General features: G+C 52.8%; 1 protein-coding gene across 1 annotated transcript; it reads right to left on the bottom strand.

The window, feature by feature from the left end:
- Positions 1-10,026: 10,026 nt before the first annotated feature.
- SLC35E4 (solute carrier family 35 member E4) lies at positions 10,027-20,907 on the bottom strand. The gene is made up of 2 exons (XM_046639956.1): positions 15,471-20,907; positions 10,027-11,005 (listed from the first exon to the last, which is right to left on the bottom strand). Exons 1-2 carry the CDS (start codon positions 16,087-16,089, stop codon positions 10,572-10,574), a joined length of 1,053 nt encoding a protein of 350 aa, XP_046495912.1. The 5' UTR covers positions 16,090-20,907; the 3' UTR covers positions 10,027-10,571.
- Positions 20,908-20,962: the final 55 nt, after the last annotated feature.

Genomic DNA, 20,962 nt, shown 5'->3' with positions numbered 1-20,962 from the left:
TGTAGTATTCCCTTATTATCTTTATTATTTGCAGGGTCTATAGTAATATCACCTTTTCATTCTTCATACCTATCATTTGTCTTCTCTCTTTATTTGTTTGTTAGGCTGGCTAGAGGTTTATCAATTTTTAAGATCTTCTTAAAGAACTACCTACCTTGTGTTTTTTATTTTCTCTATTATTCTTTCCTTCTCTATTTCATCAGTTTCTGCTCTTTATTATTTCCTTAATAATAAAAAGGTTCTGCTTGCTTCGATTTTATTTTGTTCTTTCTTCTAATTTCATAAACTGGAAACTTAGAATATTGTTTTGAGATCTGCATCCCACAAATTTTGATATACTTCATTTTCATTTTTGTTCATTTCAAAATATTTTCTAATTTTCCTTGAAATGTTCTCCTTTACCCATGTATTATTTAAAAGTGTGTAGTTTAATTTCTAAGTATTTGGAAATTGTACAGCCATCTTCCTGTTGTTGGTTTCTAGTTTAATTCCATCGTAGTCAGAGAACTATTGTCAGAGAATATTGTATGATTTCATTTGTTTTTAATTTGTTAATGTTTACTTTATGATATAGGATATGGTCTATATTGGTGAATGCTTCATGTGCACTTTGGGAAAAAAAGGTTATTTCGGATGGAATGTTTAATAAATATCAATTAGGACCAGTTGATTGGTGGTGGTTTCACTTCTTTTACACTCTTCCTGATTTCCTGGTAATTATTCTGTTGATTACTGTGAGAGGAGTGTTGAAGTATCCAACTAAAATTGTGGATTTGCCTACATCTCCTTTCAATTCTATTAATTTTTATTTCATGTGTTTTGAAGCTTTATTGTTAGGTACATACATATTTAGGGTTGTTATATCTTCATGGTGAATTGACCATTTTAACAGTATGCAATGTCTCTTTATCCATCTTCATGTTTTTTTCACCTTGATTTTTTTGCCCTTTACTTTGTCTGATATTAATATAGCCACTTCAGTTTTGTTTTAAGTAGTATTTACATGATATCTCTTTTTACCTCTTTTTACTTTTAACCCACCTATATTGTTATGTTGCAAGTGGGTTTCTTGTAGACAGCATATAGTTGGGTCTTTTTTTTATATATCCAATCTGTCTCTTAATTGGTATATTTATACCAAAATTATGGATATGTGGATTTAGGTCTACCATTTTATTGTTTTCTGTTTGTCCTCTCTGTTTTTCATTCCCGTTTCCTTTTTCCTGCCTTCTTTTGGATTACTGAATATTTTTTAAGTATTCCATTTTAATTTTGTACAGTTTTTTAGAGGTTGCCCTAGAGCTACATACTTATCTTCTCATATTCTACTTAGAATGAATATCTTGTCACTTCTCTCTGCTGGTCATATTGGATAATGTATTAGTTTTTTCTTGGTGTCATAACAAATTACCACAAACTTAATGGCTTAAAACAACATCTATTTATTATTTCACAGTTTCTGTAGGTCAGAAGTCTAGTTGGGCTTGACTGAGTCCTCTGCGTAGGGTCTCAGAGCCAAAATCAAGGTGTTTCATAAGGATGAAATCAAGGGTGTTTTTTACTGGAGGCTCTGATAAAGATTCTGCTTCCAAGCTTATTTGAGGTTGTTGACTGAATTCACTTCCTTTTGTTGTAGGACAGAGGACTCCATTTCCTTACAAACTATCAGCTAGGGGCTAGTCTTTTCTCCTAGAAGCTGCCAACACTCCTTCTAATGCTTTCCATGTGGCCCCCTCCAGCAATGGAGGGTTGAGTCCCTCTCATGCTTTGAATATGTCTGACTTTTCCTTCTGCTGCATCTCTGAATCCAGCCTGAGAAAATTCTCTGCTTTTAAGGATTCATGTGATTAGATTAAGCCCACCCAATAATCCAGATAATTCTGATTTTAAAGTCCATGACCTCAGTTATATCTCTGAAGTCCCTTTTGTCATGTAAGGTAACATTCATATTTCCAGGGGGTAGGGCATGGACATCTTTGGCTTGGGTGGCCATTCTGCCTATCACAGATAGTTCCTATTGGTCTATCTTCAAGTTCACAGACTCTTTCCTCTGTCATCTCCATTCTGCTACCAAGGCCATCTAGTATATTTTTAAATTTTAATTAATATATTTTCTTTGTTTTAAAATTTCTATTTGGTTGTCTTCTGTATCTTCTATTTCTCTGCTGAGACTTTCTATCTTTTCATTTCTAAAATCTTTTCCTGATAATTTCAACATCTGGGGCATCTCAGTGTTCAGACTTTTTTGGTTCTTTGTAAAGTAATTTTGGCTTGTATCTTGGAAATTTTGAATATTATGTTATGAGACTCTAGGTCTTGGTTAAATCCTATGGAAAATGTTAAATTTTTGTCTTAGGAGGCAGTTGACCCATTTAGTTTCAGTTCTTATCTGCCTCCTGTGGGCTATTAAAAACAAGACAGCAGGCCCAAAATGGAGTGACATATGCTAAGGCCCATGCCACCAAACCAAGACTTAACTTAATTACAGTTTTGACTCTCCCAGAAATGGAATCTTACACCAGTCAATCCGGAATCGCCTGATCAGCGCGAGTTAGGTAATCTGCCTCATAGACCCCTGCCATCCCCTAAAGGGCAATAAGCAACCCACTGTTTTGCCTAGGATGACTTCCTTGTTCCTGCTCCCTCTGCCTGTAAATCTTTCAATTTGCACAGCTCCTTGGAGCTCCCTTCTATCTGCTAGATTGGATGCTGCCCAATTCACGAATTGTTGAATAAAGCCAATAAGATCTTTAAACTTTACTCAGTTGAATGTTTCACAGGGCCATTGTTCCAATATCAGTTCAGTTTTCAAAACTTTTGCAACATAAGTCAGATGTGTCCTAAGCTTGTGCCACCCAGGGGCCAGTCTGAAATCTGGGTAGTCTACCTAGTAGTTTAGTTCTCAGAGTCACTGGAATACTGTTTAGGGTCAGATCCATGCATGTGAACCTAGCAGTTCATATGCAACTTCATGGGATCTATTTCTTAAGCTCCCTCCTCTCTATGATCTCCCCCATCTCTCCAGTTCAAGACTGCTCATTTCCTGATCCTCCAGCTGGAAATCAGGGCCTTTAATCTCCCCACTCTGCAGTATATGTTCTGTGACTGGGTCTGCTCTGCCAAGTGACAGGAGGAAAAGAGAAAAAAGGATTTCCCCTTACTCTGTCTGCCCTGAAGGGGGCCTCTTTCCTAATCCTCAGACCAGAAAGACAAAGGGCTTCTCTTGGAGTTCTTTCTTTCTGTGTCCACTGCACAGTTCCAGGATTCACACTGCCTTTGAGACCAGGCCAGGAGATACAGGAACAGAAAACAAAACAGGAAACTTGCTGCCAGATTGTTTCTACTTCAAGTTCTGATTCCTTTTCCCAATCTACCTGTTATCATTTCTTTTTCAGAGTTCTCAGGTAACTGCTTCATGCCTTCTGTCCAGGGTTTTTAGTCGCGTTCAGAGGGAAGAAAAGACTATGCTTATTCTATCTTCCTCAGAATCCTAAGAAATTTATTTTTAAAGATACATGCTCATTTGTGGAAAAAGGACGATAAGTATGGTCCACCTACAATAGTATCTTCAAGTAGTAGCCAAGTCAACATTTTGGTATTGTGGTATATTTCCTTCCTTCTACACATTTTTTTTCATAGTTGAGAAAATATAATTTTGGATCTTCCTTTTTAAATTATTTTTTTAATATTCAGAATTGGATGTGGTACAACCAGGATTTCACATCCTAAGTGGAGGTTGAGGTTGAGGGCTCTTAAGAGGGTCCAAGTCCTTTCACCAAACAGTTCACTCTGTTCCTTCAGACTCAGAGTAGAGTGGCCCTTGACTCAGACGACCAAAGACAAGGAGGCCATGTTGGAGTTTTGAGGCAATCCTCTAATGGGGGTATGAAATGTCCTCACAGCCCAACAGCCGGGCTTAGAGCAGGGGTTCCAGGCTCTGTTTGATTTCATGAAGCTCTAACTTTCCTGCTTCAAAAGTACAGAACTTTCTTTCTTTCTAATGAATTAAAGTCAGTTAAATATGGTTTGAGAAGTTTCTGTGAAGTTCATAATACCCTGTCAGATAAATAGGGACATGCTGGTGGCCCTGGGAATTTCCCTGGACGACTTCTGTTGAGATGATCTCATTACAAATCCCAGGGACAGGTAGCCCTTGACCCTGAAGTACACAGCCCTGCCTACCTATCCCGGGATGTTAAGTCCAAATGCCCTAAGAATCCATCAACCTCCCCTCTGGACTGAGGACCTGTGTCACCTAGGAAGGAGCTTGGGATGAAGGTCAAGAGGTGTGGGCTCTCATCCTGCTTTGTGACTTCAGGCAGACCCTAGAATTTTTCTGGGATTCTGCCTACTCTGTAAGATGGGAGTCCCTGTGCCATGTGTAGTGGCCATAAGAATGAAGCCCACAGACCTCTAATTACCCAAAACAAAATCAACCAAGGGCCATAACAGGCTCTCTGAAATCCATCTCCATGTTTATGCTGAGCCTAGACTTCCCTCAGGCTCCTCCTAGCCAGTTCCTGAGGATAGCAGGGATACGAAGGTAGGCCCATTCCTGGGAGACATGGGACTCTTCTGATTGGCCTCTTTGACTCAGAACTCTGACTGCCTTGCCGAACCTTCTTTAGACTGCAGCCTGGTCAAGAACGCTTCCACCCACCTTCCCTCTCTCCTCCACTCGAGTCAGACTTCCGTCACAGTCTGACAGCTCTCCCAGCCTTCCCAGCTCCCTTCCCGTTTTCTCTCACAAGTGTTTGCCCTCATAAAATCCTTGCACTTTTAATCCCATCTTGGGGTTTGCTTCTCAGGGGACCTGGACTGACACACCATCCTTCCCACCCTTCAGAGGTACCAAGAGACATTTTCGAAGCACAAAGCTTTAAACACACATAAAGGCCTCTTACCACAAATCTTTCTAGACTTCCCCTTTGCAAAATATTTGTAATGCTTTTTCCTTGAAGAAAAAAATTTTTTTCTGACTGAGCTGGAGAATACTGGCCGGTGCCTCCTTGTGGCAGACACTCCCTGCAAACCTGGGCCAGACTCTGCACATCCCGTGACTTCAAACCCTGGCTCTGCTCTTCACTGCAGAGTGGGGAGCAGGAAACCGCAGAATCCCAAGAGTTAAGAGATGAAGTCCTAGCCCTGCTGCTTCCTCTGTGTGCAAGATCATTGCTATGGTCTGAATGTTTGTGTCCCCTCAAAATTAAGTGTTGAAAACCTAAGGCCCAAGGTGATGGTACTAGGAGATGGGGCCTTTGGGAGTTAATTAGGTGACGAGGTCATGAGAGTGGAGCCCTCATGAATGGGATTAGTGCCCTTATAAATGAGGCCCCAGAGAGCTAGCTCACCCCTTCTGCCACATAAGGCCACAACGAAGTGGGTAACCCAGAAGAGGGCTCTCACCCAAGACCGTGGCACCCGGATCTCAGACTTCAGCCTCCAGAACTGAGAAATAAATTTCCATCGTTTGTAAGCTACCCAGTCTGTGGAATTTTGTTATAGCAGCCTGAATGGACTAAGACGATCATCTCGGTTCTTCCTTCTTTTTGGATTTCACTTTCCTTGTATGTATGATAAGGATTGAACTAGATCCTTTGGTTTTCAAACGAGGTTCCTGGGAAATTTGGCAGAAGTGCCTCAGGAGTGAGGGAGTTCCTGGGTCCTCTAGGGCAACTCTGCTTTGGCTTGTTTGATATTGGGCTCCGGCATAAGATGCATGGACAAGGGTTCCTCCACCAAAGAAAGTTTAAACTCCAAAGAGAAATGCCCAGCCCGGGCAGCAAGTGCTGCTGGGCTGGAATCTAACCAGCTGGGATGCTGGCAGTGCTTAGAGAATGAAGGAGGGGGCACACAAGGGTTGTGGCAATCAGGAGGGAGCAGGAGACCTAGATGCTGGAAGGCTCCATCAGGCGCAGGGAGCAAGAGTGGCCTCATATAGCTGGAGGGGTAACAAGGAGTGGGCTTGGAGACATCAGGGCATCCAAGACTTCACATACCAGACCAAGGAGCCCAGGCCTTCTCCTGTCTGCAGTCGGGAGCAGAGGAAACAGCCTCCAGCCCTCACTGAGGAAGCATTTGCCAAGTGTCTACTGTGGGCCAGGATTGTACAGTGCTGTGTCAAGGAGGAGGCAGAAGTATGGCTGTCAAGATCCCACCTGGAGCAGGAAGCTCCCAGACTAACTCCCCATGGCCCCAGGCTGTGTTGTCCTGGATCACTCACTCAACAGACATTCACTGATTTGGTAGCCAGCCTCAGAGATGACCTCAATGGTCTCCTCCTGCTGGTATTCACGCCCTTGTATGGTCAAAGGGCGAGGGCCCACACTGAATAGAGCTGACATGTGTAACCAATAAGATATTAGAGAAAGGATGATAGTAGAATTAAATAATAAATGAAGACATTAGAGAAATGAGCGTCACTTTTGAAATTGGGTCAAAAAGACATTGTGGCTTCTTGCTCTCTTGAATCACTCACTCTGGTGGAAGCCAACTACCGTGTCGTGAGGACATTTAAGGAGCCCTTTGGAGAGGCCCCCATGGCAAGGAGCTGAGACCTCCTGCCAACAGCCATGTGAATGACCCATCTTGGAAGTGGACCTTCCAGCCCCCGTCAAGCCTTCAGATGACTGCAGCCCTGGCTGACATCTTGACTGTAACCTCATGAGAGACCCTGAGCCAGAACTATTCCACTAAGCCACGCCCAAGTTCCTCATCCACAGAAACTGTGAGATAATTCATGCTTGTGGCTTTAAGCCATAATGTTTGGGGATAATTTGTTACCCCAAATCAATACAACTGATGCCACTCTGCACCGTGCTCAAGATACTGTCCCCACTGTCATCTGTTCCCCTGGACCACAACGATAGCTCTTCCCTGGTCTCCTTGCCTCCTGTCTCAAGCCTCTTCACCTTCTCCTCTACACAGGATCCAGACCAAACAGAAGGTTCATTATCAAGAAATATTTGTTGAATATCATGGCCCTTGCCTGCTCAAAACCTTCCATGGTTCTCTATTGTATTTTGTGTTATTTCCAGGAAGTATTTGCAACTGAGCAGGAACAGTGTGATGGTTGAGTTTCTGGCATCCCAGAGCTGATTTGGGAGCAGAGTAGAGAGCAAGAAGAGTCCTTGTTTGCCCTGGCCCCCTGGAATGACAATCCAAAGGCCCCCTGGGGAGGGAGGGAGGGACCCCCTGGCAGCTGGGGCTGAGACAAGGCATCAGCTTTGTTCTGAATCCACAATGGCAGGATGCCCAGCACAGACCCAGCTTCCCCAGCTTCCTCCAAAGCAGGGCAAGGGGGTGGGAGCTGGGGCATCCGTCCTGCTCTGTTACCACAAGAGCATGCCCTGGGGGCTCTCGATGTTCAGGGGAGGCTGAGGGAAGGCGGGTAGCACTTCTTAAGGACCTGTTAGTTTTCAGGCACAATTGCTAAGCACTTGCCATGCTTTAGCCCATCACACCCTCCTGGAGCTAGTCAGAGTTAGGTTCTACTGCTGCTTCCACTTCCCACACAGAGGCACAGGAGGGGAAGGCCCTTGCCCAGGGTCACACAGCTTAGACATGCCAGACTAAGATTTGAACCCAGGTCCGACCCCTGTTCTTGACTAGTCTCTTCTGCCTACTCCTTCCATGGCAGGCACTGTGCCGGTGCTGGGGAGACAGCGGGGAGCAGGACAGTCATCTCAGTCCTCCCAGAGCCTGGTCCAGTGGAGAAGGGAGGTGATAAACCAGTTCTGAGAGTGGGATGTGCTCAGGGTCCTGCCTGGAGAAGGGCAGGGAGCTAGGTTGGCCTTTGGGCGCAGCTCTCAACTCAGCTTGGTGTGGGGCGGGGCAGAGGTGGGGGTGGGAGTGGGGAAGAGCTTCCCAAGGAAGGCGACATCTGGAGAAGGCTTCCCAGCAGGGACTGGGTACAGAGATTGAGGCTGGGAGAGGTGAAGTGACTTGCCTGAGGCAACAGAACTAGTAAGAGGCAGAGCCCAGAGGGACAGTGGCCCATCAATGGGGATCACCGCTAAGCCCTTCCCATAAGTATCCCTGTCGCCCTCACGCCCAACGACAGTGTGAAGCAGGGAGAGACCAGACAGGTCACACTGTGAGAAAGGGAGGCAGGCTTTCTGACTCCCAGTCCAGGGCATTCCGTGCACGCTGCTGGGACGAGTGCTGGGGGGGCTTTAACTGTGACCTGGGGGGAATCACCTCAATGCTGGACAGTCCTGAGTCTGGTGACAAGCCAGCCCCTAGATCAGGCACAGCTCCAATTCCCTCCTGCCCACCCCCACGACCACCGGCGTGGGGGCTGGCTTTGCTCTGACAGGAAGCTCACTCTTAAGCCAAACATCACACGAGACCTAGGAGCCAGGGCTAGAGTACAGCCGGGAGGCTCCTGCCATGGCAGTGGCCCCCTCGAATGGGAAGGGTTCCTGGGTGCCAAAGAGGCTCTGCCCCCCCAAAGCCATCTATCCTCTGTCCTGTCTGGCCAAGCCTCAGGGTGGAGCCTGGAGGTACCCGGGCTGCACAGGGATGGGGCTGGGCCAGCGGCATCTCTGAGTCACAGGGAGGGTGGGCAGCAAGTGACTCAGCCTGGGCCCACTTCCTTTCCTCAAGGCCAGCCTGGGTGGAAGCCAAGGCCAGGAAACCCTGCGCCTGTCCTCCCCACGGCTGGGGCCTCTCAGGCCCTCGTTGCCCCCACCCTCAGCCTTGGGCTGACCCTTCATGCAGCCTGTCTAGCGCTGGCTGGCACCACAGTCCTCCATGACTTCTGGCTACGTGAAGGAATGAGTGATTCCTCCGAGTCCCAGGCCCTGTAGATCCCAGCCCCAGCCTGGTCTGGCACCATCCTCACACAGAAAGGGGAGACTGTCCCCATTTTCCAGATGAGCCTGGAGCCTCAGAGTGGATGTCAGACTAGCCAGAGTGACATGGAGTGACATGTCAGAGTGGATGACATGACTAGCCCCGGAAAGAGACCAAACCAGCTGGCGCCATCACCCCCTCTTCTCCCTTGGCCCTGCCTACCAGACTTCTGAGTGGGTCATCTGCCAATCTGCAGATATGGAAACTGAGGCTCAGAGAGGGGATGCTACCTACCCAAGGTACACAGTGAGGCAGGCAGAGCAGGATTAGGTCCCAGGTCTTCCTAATCCAGGCAGGGTCCTTAGGGTTTTCAACAGGCGGCCTCTAGAGGAGGCAGCTGGGTGGGGGGAGTTAAGCACAGAGAGCCAAGGAAAGGATGAGAGAGAAGTGATGAGGCTGAGTCCGGCCAGCCCGTCAGGGCAGCTCTGGGTGAATTCTAGGGGTCAGGACTACAGTCCTAGGTTCTCGACATGGCAGCCCTGCCCCCCTGCAAAGCTCCCGGGCCAGCCCTCCTGGCCCTCCCTGCTGAGTCCCACCCAATTCCTTGTCCTCTGCACCCACAGCCCTGAGCATGGACCTTGTCAAGCTTCTTCCTTCATCAGCCTTCCTTTTTTGGTTTTTCTTTTAAAGGAAAGCTGCACGTTTGCGTTTTCTCTCCCAGGCATGGGTTTAGTCATGAGAAGGGAGGACATATAGGAAGAAGAAACTAGACAGAGAGAACAGCATGTGGAAAGGCTCCGGTGAGCAGGCATGGTCTCATGGGGGACCTGAAGGAAGTAGGTGAGGCTAGAAGGTGGAGCCCAAGGGAGAACTGAGACAGGGAGCCTGGTGAGACCACAGGGGCCAGATCCTGAGGGCCTTGTGGTCTGGGGCAGGAAAGCAGCAGGGAGCCACAGAAGGTATGTGTTTTGGAAACACACAGGGCTGCAAAGGAAGATAGAGTGGGGCCAGAGAAGAGTAGAGAGGAAGCCATTGCTGCCATTCAAAAGATGGGCAAAGGTGGCCTGGCCAGTGGAGAGACTTCAGAGAATGGGGCTAGGTTGGGGACCTGGACAAGCCATAGTGGGTAAGGGAGGATGGTCCTCGTTTCTGTGTGGGTGGCTAGCAGCCAGTGGGTCCACTGCTCGCCCTGTATTTCCTTGGCTGGAACCCCGAGGAATGACACAAGTATACAAGCAAAAATAGTTTATTTGAGGATGGAAGACCCAAAATTGGGGGGCCCAGGGGTTAGGCCACAGCAGCTGCCTGGAGTTGGCCCAGATGACCCCAATTCCCCGGGGGGAACCCAGAAGCAAAGAAGCCCTTCCCTGGGCCCCCTAGCTGCCTCCCCCACTTCCTGGAGGAAGGATTGTGCAACCGCCAAGAATCATCGTTGTCGCCATCAGAACACGGTGAGGTTTCCAAAGTTTGGCCGGCAATTTTCAGTGTAGTAGTTGATGGTAATCACAATAATTACTCCGACAAGCACAGTGACTGTGCCAGGCTTGGACCCACCATCCAGTGGTGAGTAGGGTCTGTGATAAGGAGAGACAGGGCAGGGACAGGAGGTGGGTCTCTCTGGGAGTCCCATTCCAGCCTCCAAGGTGGCCCTTCCAGAAGGCCCCTCTCCCTTGCTGGCCCCAGCAGCTACCTGCTCTCCATTTTTCCCATGGCCACTGGCCGAGGCTGGATTCAGGCTGGGGCTGCCCCAGGAGGCTCATGCCCTCCCCCAGGTCTCAAAGACCCTTGCCAGGTTGGTCCCTCCTCCAGAAGCCCCGGCGGACAGCCCAGGAGGCCACGAACTCGCAGTTGTGGTAAAGGAACATTCCTGAAAGAGTGAGTGCAATGCCCACGTAGCTGAGGGTGCTGAGGCGGCTGCCAAACAGGAGCCGGGACAGGACGAGGTTGCCCACAACAGTGAGGTTGCCCAGGACGTGAACAGTGAGGGCAGAGGTGAGAGCCAGCAGGGAGAAGCTGGCCAGGTTGTAGAGCACAGACAGGAGGCAGCTGAGCAGGATGCAGGCCCAGAGGCGGGAGTCAGTGGGAGCGGGTGGCGGTGCCACACCAGCCTCCAGCACGAGGGCCGCACCCGCCAGCAGGCAGAAGCTGGGCAGCGAGGTGGCGTACAACAGGGTTACCGCGTCCAGCCTCTCCTCTTGCAGCAGGGCACCTGTAACCAGGACAGTGGCCATCAGCACCCAGTGGGGAGACAACCCCCACTCAGCCGACCCAGGATGACCTCCAGGAAGTCTGCCCCAACCCCTTGGGAGAGTTAGTGGCTCCCCCTGTGTAGCGTGACAATCAAGAATCCAGTCAGACTGCCTGGATTGTGACCTGTGTCCTCTCCTTACTAGCCGTGACCTGGCACTTAACCTGTGCAGGTCTAGCTTTCCTCACCTGCAAAGTTGGGTGGTAATAAAACATAATACGCAGGGTTGTTGTAAAGATTAAAATAGATAACGTACATAAAGCCTTTATAAGGTAAGTGCTCAGTCAATATAAAAAGACAAAATAAATAAGCCTGTTATCACCCACTTCAAAACACCTTCCACAAGGCTGAAACAATACTCTGCTTGTGATATCCACATGATCAGAAAACATGAAATGTGGCTCAGAAATATAATCTTTGGGGGCGCCCCAGGCTCTGGAGAAAAATATTCCAGGTTCTTAACCGGCTTTGAAGGTTCTGCACCAAGTGGCCCCCACCCACCTGCCCTGGCCTCAGCCCTCATCACACCCATTACCCCACCATAGCGGGGGCAGGCCACAGAAGTCCCAGCTCTGCCATTTACTAGCTACGTGGGCTTTCCATTGGAAAAACAAAAACAAAAAAAAAACGAGTTTTAAAATAATAAATTCTTTGAGTCAAATGTTCATTCACTTATGACCATTGGGATGACAAGGGAACAACAAGAAAGTCATTGTTTGCAATTGGCTGTCACTCCCTGTTTATAACTGATAATCAACATCTTTTGCTACCAGCACCGGGGCTTGTTGAGATGAACCCAGGACTAAGAGGAAACCTTTTAGCTTCGTAAGGAAAGAGAGGATCCTAACGCCTTGCATATGTGTGAGTGTGTGCCTCTATGTATGTGTGTACACACGTTACCACCAGGCAGGTTCACAAAGGAAGTGGTGCCCGTCATCAACGTCAGACACAGCTCGGGTGAAATGACAAGATTTGCATGAGGACAATGACGGTTTGGGGCCTTCTCCAAGTTTTAGTGGCGAGAGATGAGTAATGGATCCAGGCCCCCCTCCCAGGGCTCCCTGAGCCACTATGCGCTTTCTGACACACATTTTCCAAAGAGCCACAGAGGTGCTTACTCCTAGGCTATGCTGAGAACAGGGAATCTTATATTTCTCTCAATTTCATTCTGATATTTGGCTTTGTTCTCTAGGCAACAGTCCCTCCAGCTCAAGCATTTCTAGAAATGAACAGATAATTGGAATGCCTCCTGCTCATTCAACTCCAAATTTAGCGCTGTTCCGAGCTGCCTGTGGCCTGCCTGTTAAGTGTCCGATCACTGGAAGGGGTTCAGGATTTCAGGTGAATTTCACCCTCTGTGAGGCAGCCAGGCAGGAAGGTCCTAACCTGCCCACCCAGTCCCTTGTGCCTGTTCTGCATCCCAGCCAGCCCTCTGCCTCCCCTCCCTGCAGCCCAGAGAAAGGGTAGTGATCTGCCAGAGGAGACGCCCCCCACTCGGGGCCCCCAAAATGCCAGCCTGTCATCCTGCCTCCTCAGCGACCCCATCCTCTGCCAGCCCCCCAAACCCTCCATTTCAACCTCGCCTTCTCCAAAGAGATTTTCATTTCAGCATCTGAATACACCCAAGCTTCTGTCACACACAGACAAACATGTTCTCTAGACGCTGCTCCACTGGCTACTGGTGTAGCCCGTCTTCACTCCTTCACTAGCTGTGTGATATCAGCCGAGTCACGCTTTCTCTATGCCTATCTCCTTGTGTGTAGCATGGGAAGGTGACAACACCCCCCTCAGGGGTGTGTAAGGTGCTGAGCACAGGGCCTGGTGCCCAGTGGTAACTGCTCACCACGGCAGCTGTCACGATCCCTCCCACTCTGCTCCTGCTGGCTGACACCCCGTGCCCTGGCGTGGCCTGTTTCCTGCTCCCAGAATGCCCTTCTGCTCTGGTCTATGAAGTGCTGGGCACGGCGTGGGCACACAGTGAGGGCTCAGCAAGGGTTCACTACTATGATTATATTACTATCAATGCTGCGTGCCTCCTCCCCAGGCAGCCTTCTCCGGGCTCCCCAGGAAGAAGTATCCGCCCCAACTGTACCTGTGCCCACTTTGGCTCTAGACTTTCTCCCCAGCCATTGTGATTTCTACTTCTGAGTGCATCTCCCCACGAGCCTGAGAGCTCAGAGGACAGGGATCGGTCAGGCTGCTCCCTGATGCAGGTGGGTACAGCTCAGGACAAGTTCAGCAAGCTGGCATCACCTCTTTCCCCACGTAGACCCCCTGGGCCTGCAATTGGCCCAGGTAGGAAGGAAGCTGCTGGCCCTGGGTGCCTGGGCCTTCCTCTTCCTGGATTCTCATCCCCTGATCCCATGGAGTCTGCTGTCAGGAAAGGAGCTGGCCATTTACACTCTAGTCTGAATCTGGCCCTGATGCCTTTCCTGGAACCTGTGGAAGTGGAAACCTCCTCAGATTCAAAACCCATCTCAGCCCCTGGCTCCAGTCTGCTCCTCCCCACCTCTGCCAGGCTCCTATCTCTGTTGGTGGGGCCTCCAGCCTCCTAAGCTCCCTCCTTAGTACACTGAGCCATGGAGCCTCATCAGCCTGCCAATCCTGCAGTCAGAGCCATTAATAAATCCACCACTTAAGGAGTACTGCCCTGTGCCAGGTCTCAGGCCAGGTGCTGGGGACATGAAGAGACCCCAAATCCAGTCCATGCCCTCTAAGAGTTCCTGTCTGCTGGGAACCAAGTGGTCATAATACAGGGCATTTGGAGTCATGCTGGGGGAAGCAGAGGGCACTGTGGGAGCCTGGAGCAAGCACCCAACACGCCTCAGGGGCCAGGCAGTTGACATTTGGGAGAGAAGGAGGGAGCTGGCAGAGGTCAAGACATAGCCTGAAGCCAGGCACCTGCTGCTCCGTGCCTGTGTGCCTGAGGCCTGGCTGCTCTCAGTTGTCCTGCAGGCCAGGGCTCCTCCTAGGTGAGGAGCACTGAGCCTCAGTAGGCATGGTGTGGGCCTTGAGGCTGGGCCCTTCCCAGCCCTGTGGCCCTGCCAGGGGAGGTGGGGGGCAGGGGGCCTGTGAGGTCAGGTTTCCCGCTGCCAACTCATGCCCAGAGCCCAGGTCCAAGCTCAGGCTCTAGCTCTCATGTAACCTGAGGGCAAAAATAGAACCGGGCTTTGGCCCTGCCACAGGGCCCAGGAGGATGGGGACAGGGCCTCTGGGTCCTGGCTCTGAAGAGGCCAGGGCAGGGCTGAGCTCTGACTTCAACCTTCCCTGGCTGCAGGCTGCCCCAACCCCAGCCCGGCACACTTGGAGGGCACCTTCCTTCTCCCAGGCCTGGGTCACAGGATCTCAGAGCTGGAAGGCAGGGAGAGCAAGAGGTCCCTGGAACTCCATCCGCTCCAACCCTCCTCGACTGAACAGATGGGGAGACTGAGGCCCAGACAAGACCTGGACCGGCCCAAGGTCACCCAGCAAGTATGAGCAAAGATGTGGCTTAAACCCAGGCCTCCCCACCCCGAGTGGGCACACTGGCCTCCCCCACGTCTACCTTGGGTTGAGGCTAAGAGGGCAGGGATGGGGACTGTGACTCAGATGCCTCAGTAGGACAGGCAGGAAGGTGGCCTCCACCCTCAGGCAGAGTAATTTACCAGGATCCAGGCCTGGAGCCTCCACCCCACCCTCTGCTCAGAGCCCGCATCCCCTTTCATCAGAGCCAAGGTCCAGAATCACAGAGACCAGGATTCCAGTCCTCAGAAGCCACGTGACCCTGGGCCAATCACGAACCCCTCTGGGCCTCAATTACATCATCTGTAAAATGGGGGTGATGATGGTGGTTGCCACGGTGACTCAAGGTCAACACTTAGCACAGGGCCTGTTACACTGCAACTCCTAGCAAACATCAGCCCTTCCTAGACTTAGCCAAACTCCCGGGCTTCCAAATCCCAGCTCAAGGCCTTGCCCTCTTGCTCTCTCCCTGGTCCCCGCTATCAGGCCTCCCTCTGGGTCCACAGCCTTAAGCCACATCACTTGGACAGCATGGAGTCTGACTGCCTGGGTTCAAATCTTGCCTCTGCTGCTCACTGGCCACATGACCCAGGGCAAGCCCCTCTACCTGTCAGATGGGGACAATATAGTGACTTCCTTGATCAGGGCAGTATGGAGATCCAGTGAGATAAGGGGCTTGACAAAACATGCAACACCTATCAATGGCGACTGTTATTAAATATTGGTTGGGCCTCTAGAGCCTAAGTTTGGGGCCTGGAACTCCCTGACCTACTGGCTCTTTCTGAGCCTCAGTTTCTGCCTCTTCCAAAGCCATGAGCCTCCGTTTCTTCTTCTGTAAAATGGGATGACAGCCATACCCCTCACAGGACCATCCAGCCACATACCCACCCCGATCCCCACCTCAGCCAGCGACTGGGGTACTTACTCTGCTGAATGGACTTGAGGCCACGGAGGCAGGTGGCCGCCAGCAGGAAGCCACAGCCAGCAGGGGGTGTCCGGAGCTCACCAGCCAGGCTGCAGGCAGCCCCCAGGCAGAGTGGGCCCATGGCGGCAAACTGCAGTGGGTGATGGCGGCGGCCTAGCAGCAGCGCCGACAGGGCCAGCGTGATCAGTGGCGTGGTGGTGGTGGCCAGCTGTGCCAGGTCCAGGGGCACCGCGCTCAGGCCCACATTGCCGCAGGCCATCGAGGTGCCGAAGGTGAGGCTGAGCAGCAGCACTTGGCGGCGGGCGCGACCGGGCATGGGGCGCTGTGCCCCCCAGTGGCATGCCAATGCTGCCGCCAGCATGTGCAGCGCCGAGAGCAGCAGGGGCTGCCCGAAGCCATGCACTGTGAAAATCCACTTGTTGAGGCTCGACATGCTGGCTCCCGCCAGCAGCCACACTAGTGCTGCCATGGCCACCCGGGCCCTGCCAGGCTGCCCAAGGGCCTGGGGGGCATCAAGGGGCCACTCGGGGGAACCAGCCACCCGAGCATTGTCAGCCACTGCCACTGCCTCAGCTGAGGTCATCCTGCCATCATGGTGCTCCAGCCAGCAGCGGCACATCCGTACCAGTGGGGCTGGGGCAGGAGGTGTGCTCTCCAGTGACCAGCTCTGGGCCACCAGAGAGCCCCAGTTTGGGGTAGGCCAGATCCTGGGCCCTCAGATCCTGGCCAGGTCTCAGACAGGTGAGGGCACTGCTTCTTGTGCCAGGCCTGTGCCAGCCGAGGTCCAGGAGCTATGCTGACTGGGTTCCCGGCTCAAGCAGGGCAGAGCCCAGGTCGTTCCCGTGGGGATGCCAGGCTCTGATGCTCGAGCCTGGCCTAGTAAGCTCCGGGCACCTCTGCCCAGTGCCAGGTGAAATCTCCACTCTTCTCACTGCCCAGTGCCCACGCAGCGCTGAGATGGAATCCTCCTTCCTTTTTCTCTTCGGACCTCCTGCGTGTTCAGGCCGTGCCCAGACCTGGCAGGGGCGATGCGGATTCCCGCGCCCAGTGGTGCCCGGCGGTCGCGGCTCGCTTCCTCCGACAGTGCCCAGGCCCTGCGGCTGGATGACACATCGGCCCGCGCTCCAGTCGCTATCAGGCGGCGAGCTCGGCTCGGCTCCGCTCGGCTCCGGCAGGGCCTGCGCTCCGGCTCCGGCTCCAGCTCCCAGCGGTTTAGGCTGCGTCTCCGGCTGCCGCTGCGGCTCCGGCAGCTGCTCCCGCCCAGCTCCAGCCCGGGCCGGGCCGGCGGGCGCGGCCCAGCGCGCTCAGCCCCGCCTCCACCGCCGCCGCCCGCGCCCCACCCGGAAAGTTGGGCTGAGCCCCTGGCGCCGCCCCTGGCCAGGCCCCGCCCACCCCCGGAGCCCGGAGGCATGTCTCGCCCCGCCCCCACGCCGCCCGCTCGCAGCCCCTCCTCCATCGGCTTAGCCTTCCCTCCAGCAGAAGAGCCCCCCTAGCTGGAGTGGTCAGCCTCTCTGTCCCCACTTCCCCCAGCGGGGGATCAGGCCCCTCCCTACCCAGCACCAAGGCCAACCCCGAATAGAGACCAACACAGGGCGGGAGATACTGGAGTGTCTTTCTGAGAGAACCCAATGAAAACTCCCAGCCTCACAGGAGGCTCACTCCATCTTCAAGGACCTCGCCCCTTGGGAGCCCCCAACCCAGGACCAGTCTCGGGACCACCTGGTCTCTGGCCACAGTTATCCCGTGAGACCTCAGCATCCAGAAGAGTTGGACTACCGGGTCGCTTAAAGGCCCCTCCATCGCCCCTCCCTAGTCTCAGCACCTCCCCCCTCTCCCAGCCCAGGGCGGGCCCCCTCTGGGCGGGCAGAGGGAAGCTGAATCACCAGGGCCACCCACAGCTGCGGAAACAGGGTACTGCCTACCAACATCCACTCCCCGGCCAGCAGCCCCTGTCCCATTCCCTGGGCACTCAGAGCTGACTCATAGCTGGAATTCCTAGGATCCACCCTCTGCCCCCAGTCCCCAGCCCTAGCAGGACAAAGAGCCCTACGTGGGCTGGGAGGTAAGGCAGCCGCCACTAAGCCTTTGCCCTTGCCTGGGTCTAGGCTTTACCATCTGATCAACAGGATGCTCTCTGAGCTCAGGTTTGCGTAAACAACGAGCTCCAGAGCAGGACAGGCTGATCCGGATTCCAGCTGGGCCCTGGCTTCTCAGCTCTGGAGTCCAGGTGCGCAAGAACCAAGGCAGAATGCCCACCCCAGCCAGGTGCTCAGTGCCGGCTGCGAGCCTCTTTCCTGACGTTGAGCTTTCTTCCCTGCGGAAGCTCCTGCCCACTAGGACACGGCTCACCCCTAGCCTGTTGTCTGACCAACAAGTCCTTGATGACAGCAACCCGTTTGGAGGAAGACCTCAAAGGGCGACCAATTAGCCCTGTTCGAGGCGCCCTCTGGTGGTCAAGCTACGGAATGGCTGCAAGTGTCTCCCAACTCGCACCACAATCATTGCACGCGGATGAAATACTCCCAGCTTCACCCGAGACCCGCTGAATGAGACGCGCTCCGGTGGGCCCGGGAATCTGCATTTTTACATTTGTCTCTGGTGATTCTGACACCCGCTGGAGCATGCATATCACTGCTGCAAAACCCAAACTGTATGGCAGGGGATTTCCAGGCCAAGGACCAAAATACGGGGGTATTTAGACAGAGTTTCTCCAGGAGAGGTTAGGAGAGGGAAACTGAGCCCGCCAAGAGAACAGCCCCCTTCCGTCCGCGTTTCCTGAAGAGGAGGAATCAGGGCCGCCTAAGGGTTATATTCTTTGTGGGATTTTGTCAGTTTTCCAGTGTTCCCTTTAATAAAAAACAATAATAATTTTAAAATGTAGTAAACACCCTGACCTTTTCAGAGCTAAGCTGGCGGGGAGTATTGGGCAGTGAAAATGTGTCTACACTTCTTCCAAGACTGTCACAAAGCGGCTCCCACCTGCCCCACCTGGTGAGGGGTGGACTATGAGGAATGAGGATTAACCAGGATGAGGGCAGGGTGGGCCTTGGTGGGATGGAGAGGGCTGGGGTGGAGGGCAGGCTGAGGGCGGAGCCCAAAGCAGGTGACCCAGCAGGTGATCCCAGATAGGAACCCAGAAGGGCCAGGGTGCAGAAAGATCTAACACCACTGGCTGCCAGGGACTGAGGGCTCCATCCCATCCACTCTACTTGGTTACCCCTGGAGGTGGGTGCCGACAGAGAGCTCGGTCAGGGGAGGAAGCAAAGTGCCCAGAGTTGTGTGGCTTGAGGAGTGGCAGGGGATTTAGACCAGGTTTATCTGGCTCCAGAGGGCCAGTTTCTAACTGGCCTTGACCTTCAGGCAGTAAGGCTCTCCACAGGATATTCCCTTGAGGGAGAGTGGAGGGTGGGGCGCCCAGCTTCATGGAGGGCAGCAGTGGGCTCCTTGGCTCCATCCAGAAGCCCAGAGCAGCCTGCCCTGGCCCACAGGCTCCCCAAATCCCTCAGATCTGAGCGCTACCCTTCAGGGACTCAGGCCTCTGCTGGGGGAAGCAATTGATGCAGGGAGGGGCCCTGGGAAGCACCAGTAGGGGAGAACCCATTTCCAGCAACTAGGCTGCGGAAGCTGTGGGATGGGCCTCTCCTCTTGCTGCTGCATGTCCCTAGACAACTCACTTTGCTGCTGGGGCCTCAGTTTCCCTATCTGTGATTTATGATGAGCTAGCTCACAGCCATGAACATGTGATGGAACCCAAGGCACCATCCATAGCTGTGAGTTTGGAAACAGGCTGAGAGAGGGGAAGTGGCTCGTCTGGACTCACATAGATCTAAACACAGGCTAGACACAAACCTGGTCCCCAGTCCCCAAGGGAGGGCCTCTGATTACCAGACTCTTACTCTGGGGCCCGGCACTGGACATGACTGTCCTCTCACCCACACCCCTTCTCAGGACCCCTACTGATTATACAAGACTAGACACCAGACCCAGCATGCATAGGTGGGCTATGCTGGTCAGACCCCTCTCCAGACTTTAAGACACAGGCTGAGAAAGTAAGAGGGGGCTGGGGACACAAACTGGAAAGTGGCAGAGTCACTGGCAGGTCCACACTAAGACGAAGCTAAGCAGGAAGACGCAGAGAAGGCTGGTGGGTAGTGGAGGTGACGGAGCCCTGAGCCCCACCTTCCATTTCCCTACTGCCCTTGGCTGCCCCCGAGTTGGTGCGCTGGGTCTTTTCAGCAAACATCCTTTGATTTGAGCAGGATTCAGTATCTTCCGGCTCCTCAGAGCCAAATACACCCTAAGACTGTTCCTCTGGAGGTAGGCTCGCACCCCGCCCATGGACCCTTGAAAGCCCAGGGCAGGGGTCCTCCCCGTGGTTACCATCCACCCTCTTTCTTGCCTGGCCTGAGACTTGCCACAGCCACATCTCCCCTATATGAGAGGGGTCTGTGGCTTCTTCAGCTGGTGTCTCAGTGGGTGGGGAGGCAGCAGGTCTGTGCAGTGGCAACTGCCTGAGGGCTTGGGTCAATGGGTGAAGATCTTGGCTTTGCCGCCTCCAGGCTCTGTGACCTGAGTCTCCACCCTTCAATGACAACACAGTGAAGGGGAGAGTCCCGGAGCAGGTATTGAGTCCTCCCGGGAGTGCCCCAACCGTGATAAAGGAAGGATGAGAGAGCTAGCACTCCGGGTTCTGGGCATAGACGTTTCACCTTCAAAATGGAGGCTGCTTTTTCATTTGACTTTCTGATACTTTCATGTTTGTTTCAGTGTGAAACAATTTTTAAATTGCCTACTTCCCCTACCTGTCCAGACCCTAAATATTTGAAACTGGCGCTCCAGGAAGAGGTATATGTTTAATGTGCGGCTTCAAGGACTCTTGTGTGCATCTCTGTAAAACTTGATGTGCTGTCTCTCAGCGCGTCCCTCCAGGCACCCTTCCTAAGCTTGATGGGGTGGGGCGTGGGGTTGGGTTCCTTGGCCTGAACCCCACCTCCCAGAGGGCAGCCCAGAGCCTTGGGAGGCAGGGTCCCAGCACCCTGGCTGCTGAGGCCTGGGGAGCTGCCCTCACTGCATTGGGGAAGACAAGGGGGAGAGCCCTAGCTCGAGGATCCTGGGCCTCCAGTCGAGTGGGCTCTGCCACGTAATCGTAACAATCATTGAAGCCCCTAGTTTTAGGTATTTGAGTGGGGGAGCCAGGAGGCCACCCCAGGCCAGGTTTATCTGTCTCCTAAGCCGCATCTGTCTGCCTGAAACCCACTAAAAGTGGGGGAGTCACTTTCCCTCTTAGAGCACCGCTTTCCTTATCTGTAAAGCAGAGACGAAAACGAAAATATCAGCAACCTCAGAATTGTGCGAGAAAGTGTCTAGCGAGTCCATGCTCCCCAAACAGTAATCAACCTGGCCACCGCTGGCCGTTCCCCCAGTACCCAGGAGAATGCTCACCCACCCTCCTCTACTCCCCCCGGAGGCATCTCCCCTTTCTTTGCTCCCGC

Source organism: Equus quagga, chromosome 15 (genome assembly GCF_021613505.1).
Source record: "Equus quagga isolate Etosha38 chromosome 15, UCLA_HA_Equagga_1.0, whole genome shotgun sequence".
NCBI classification, from domain to species: domain Eukaryota; kingdom Metazoa; phylum Chordata; class Mammalia; order Perissodactyla; family Equidae; genus Equus; species Equus quagga.
The sequence above is the reverse complement of the archived record's forward strand: the minus strand, read 5'-3'. Positions and strand labels throughout refer to the sequence as shown.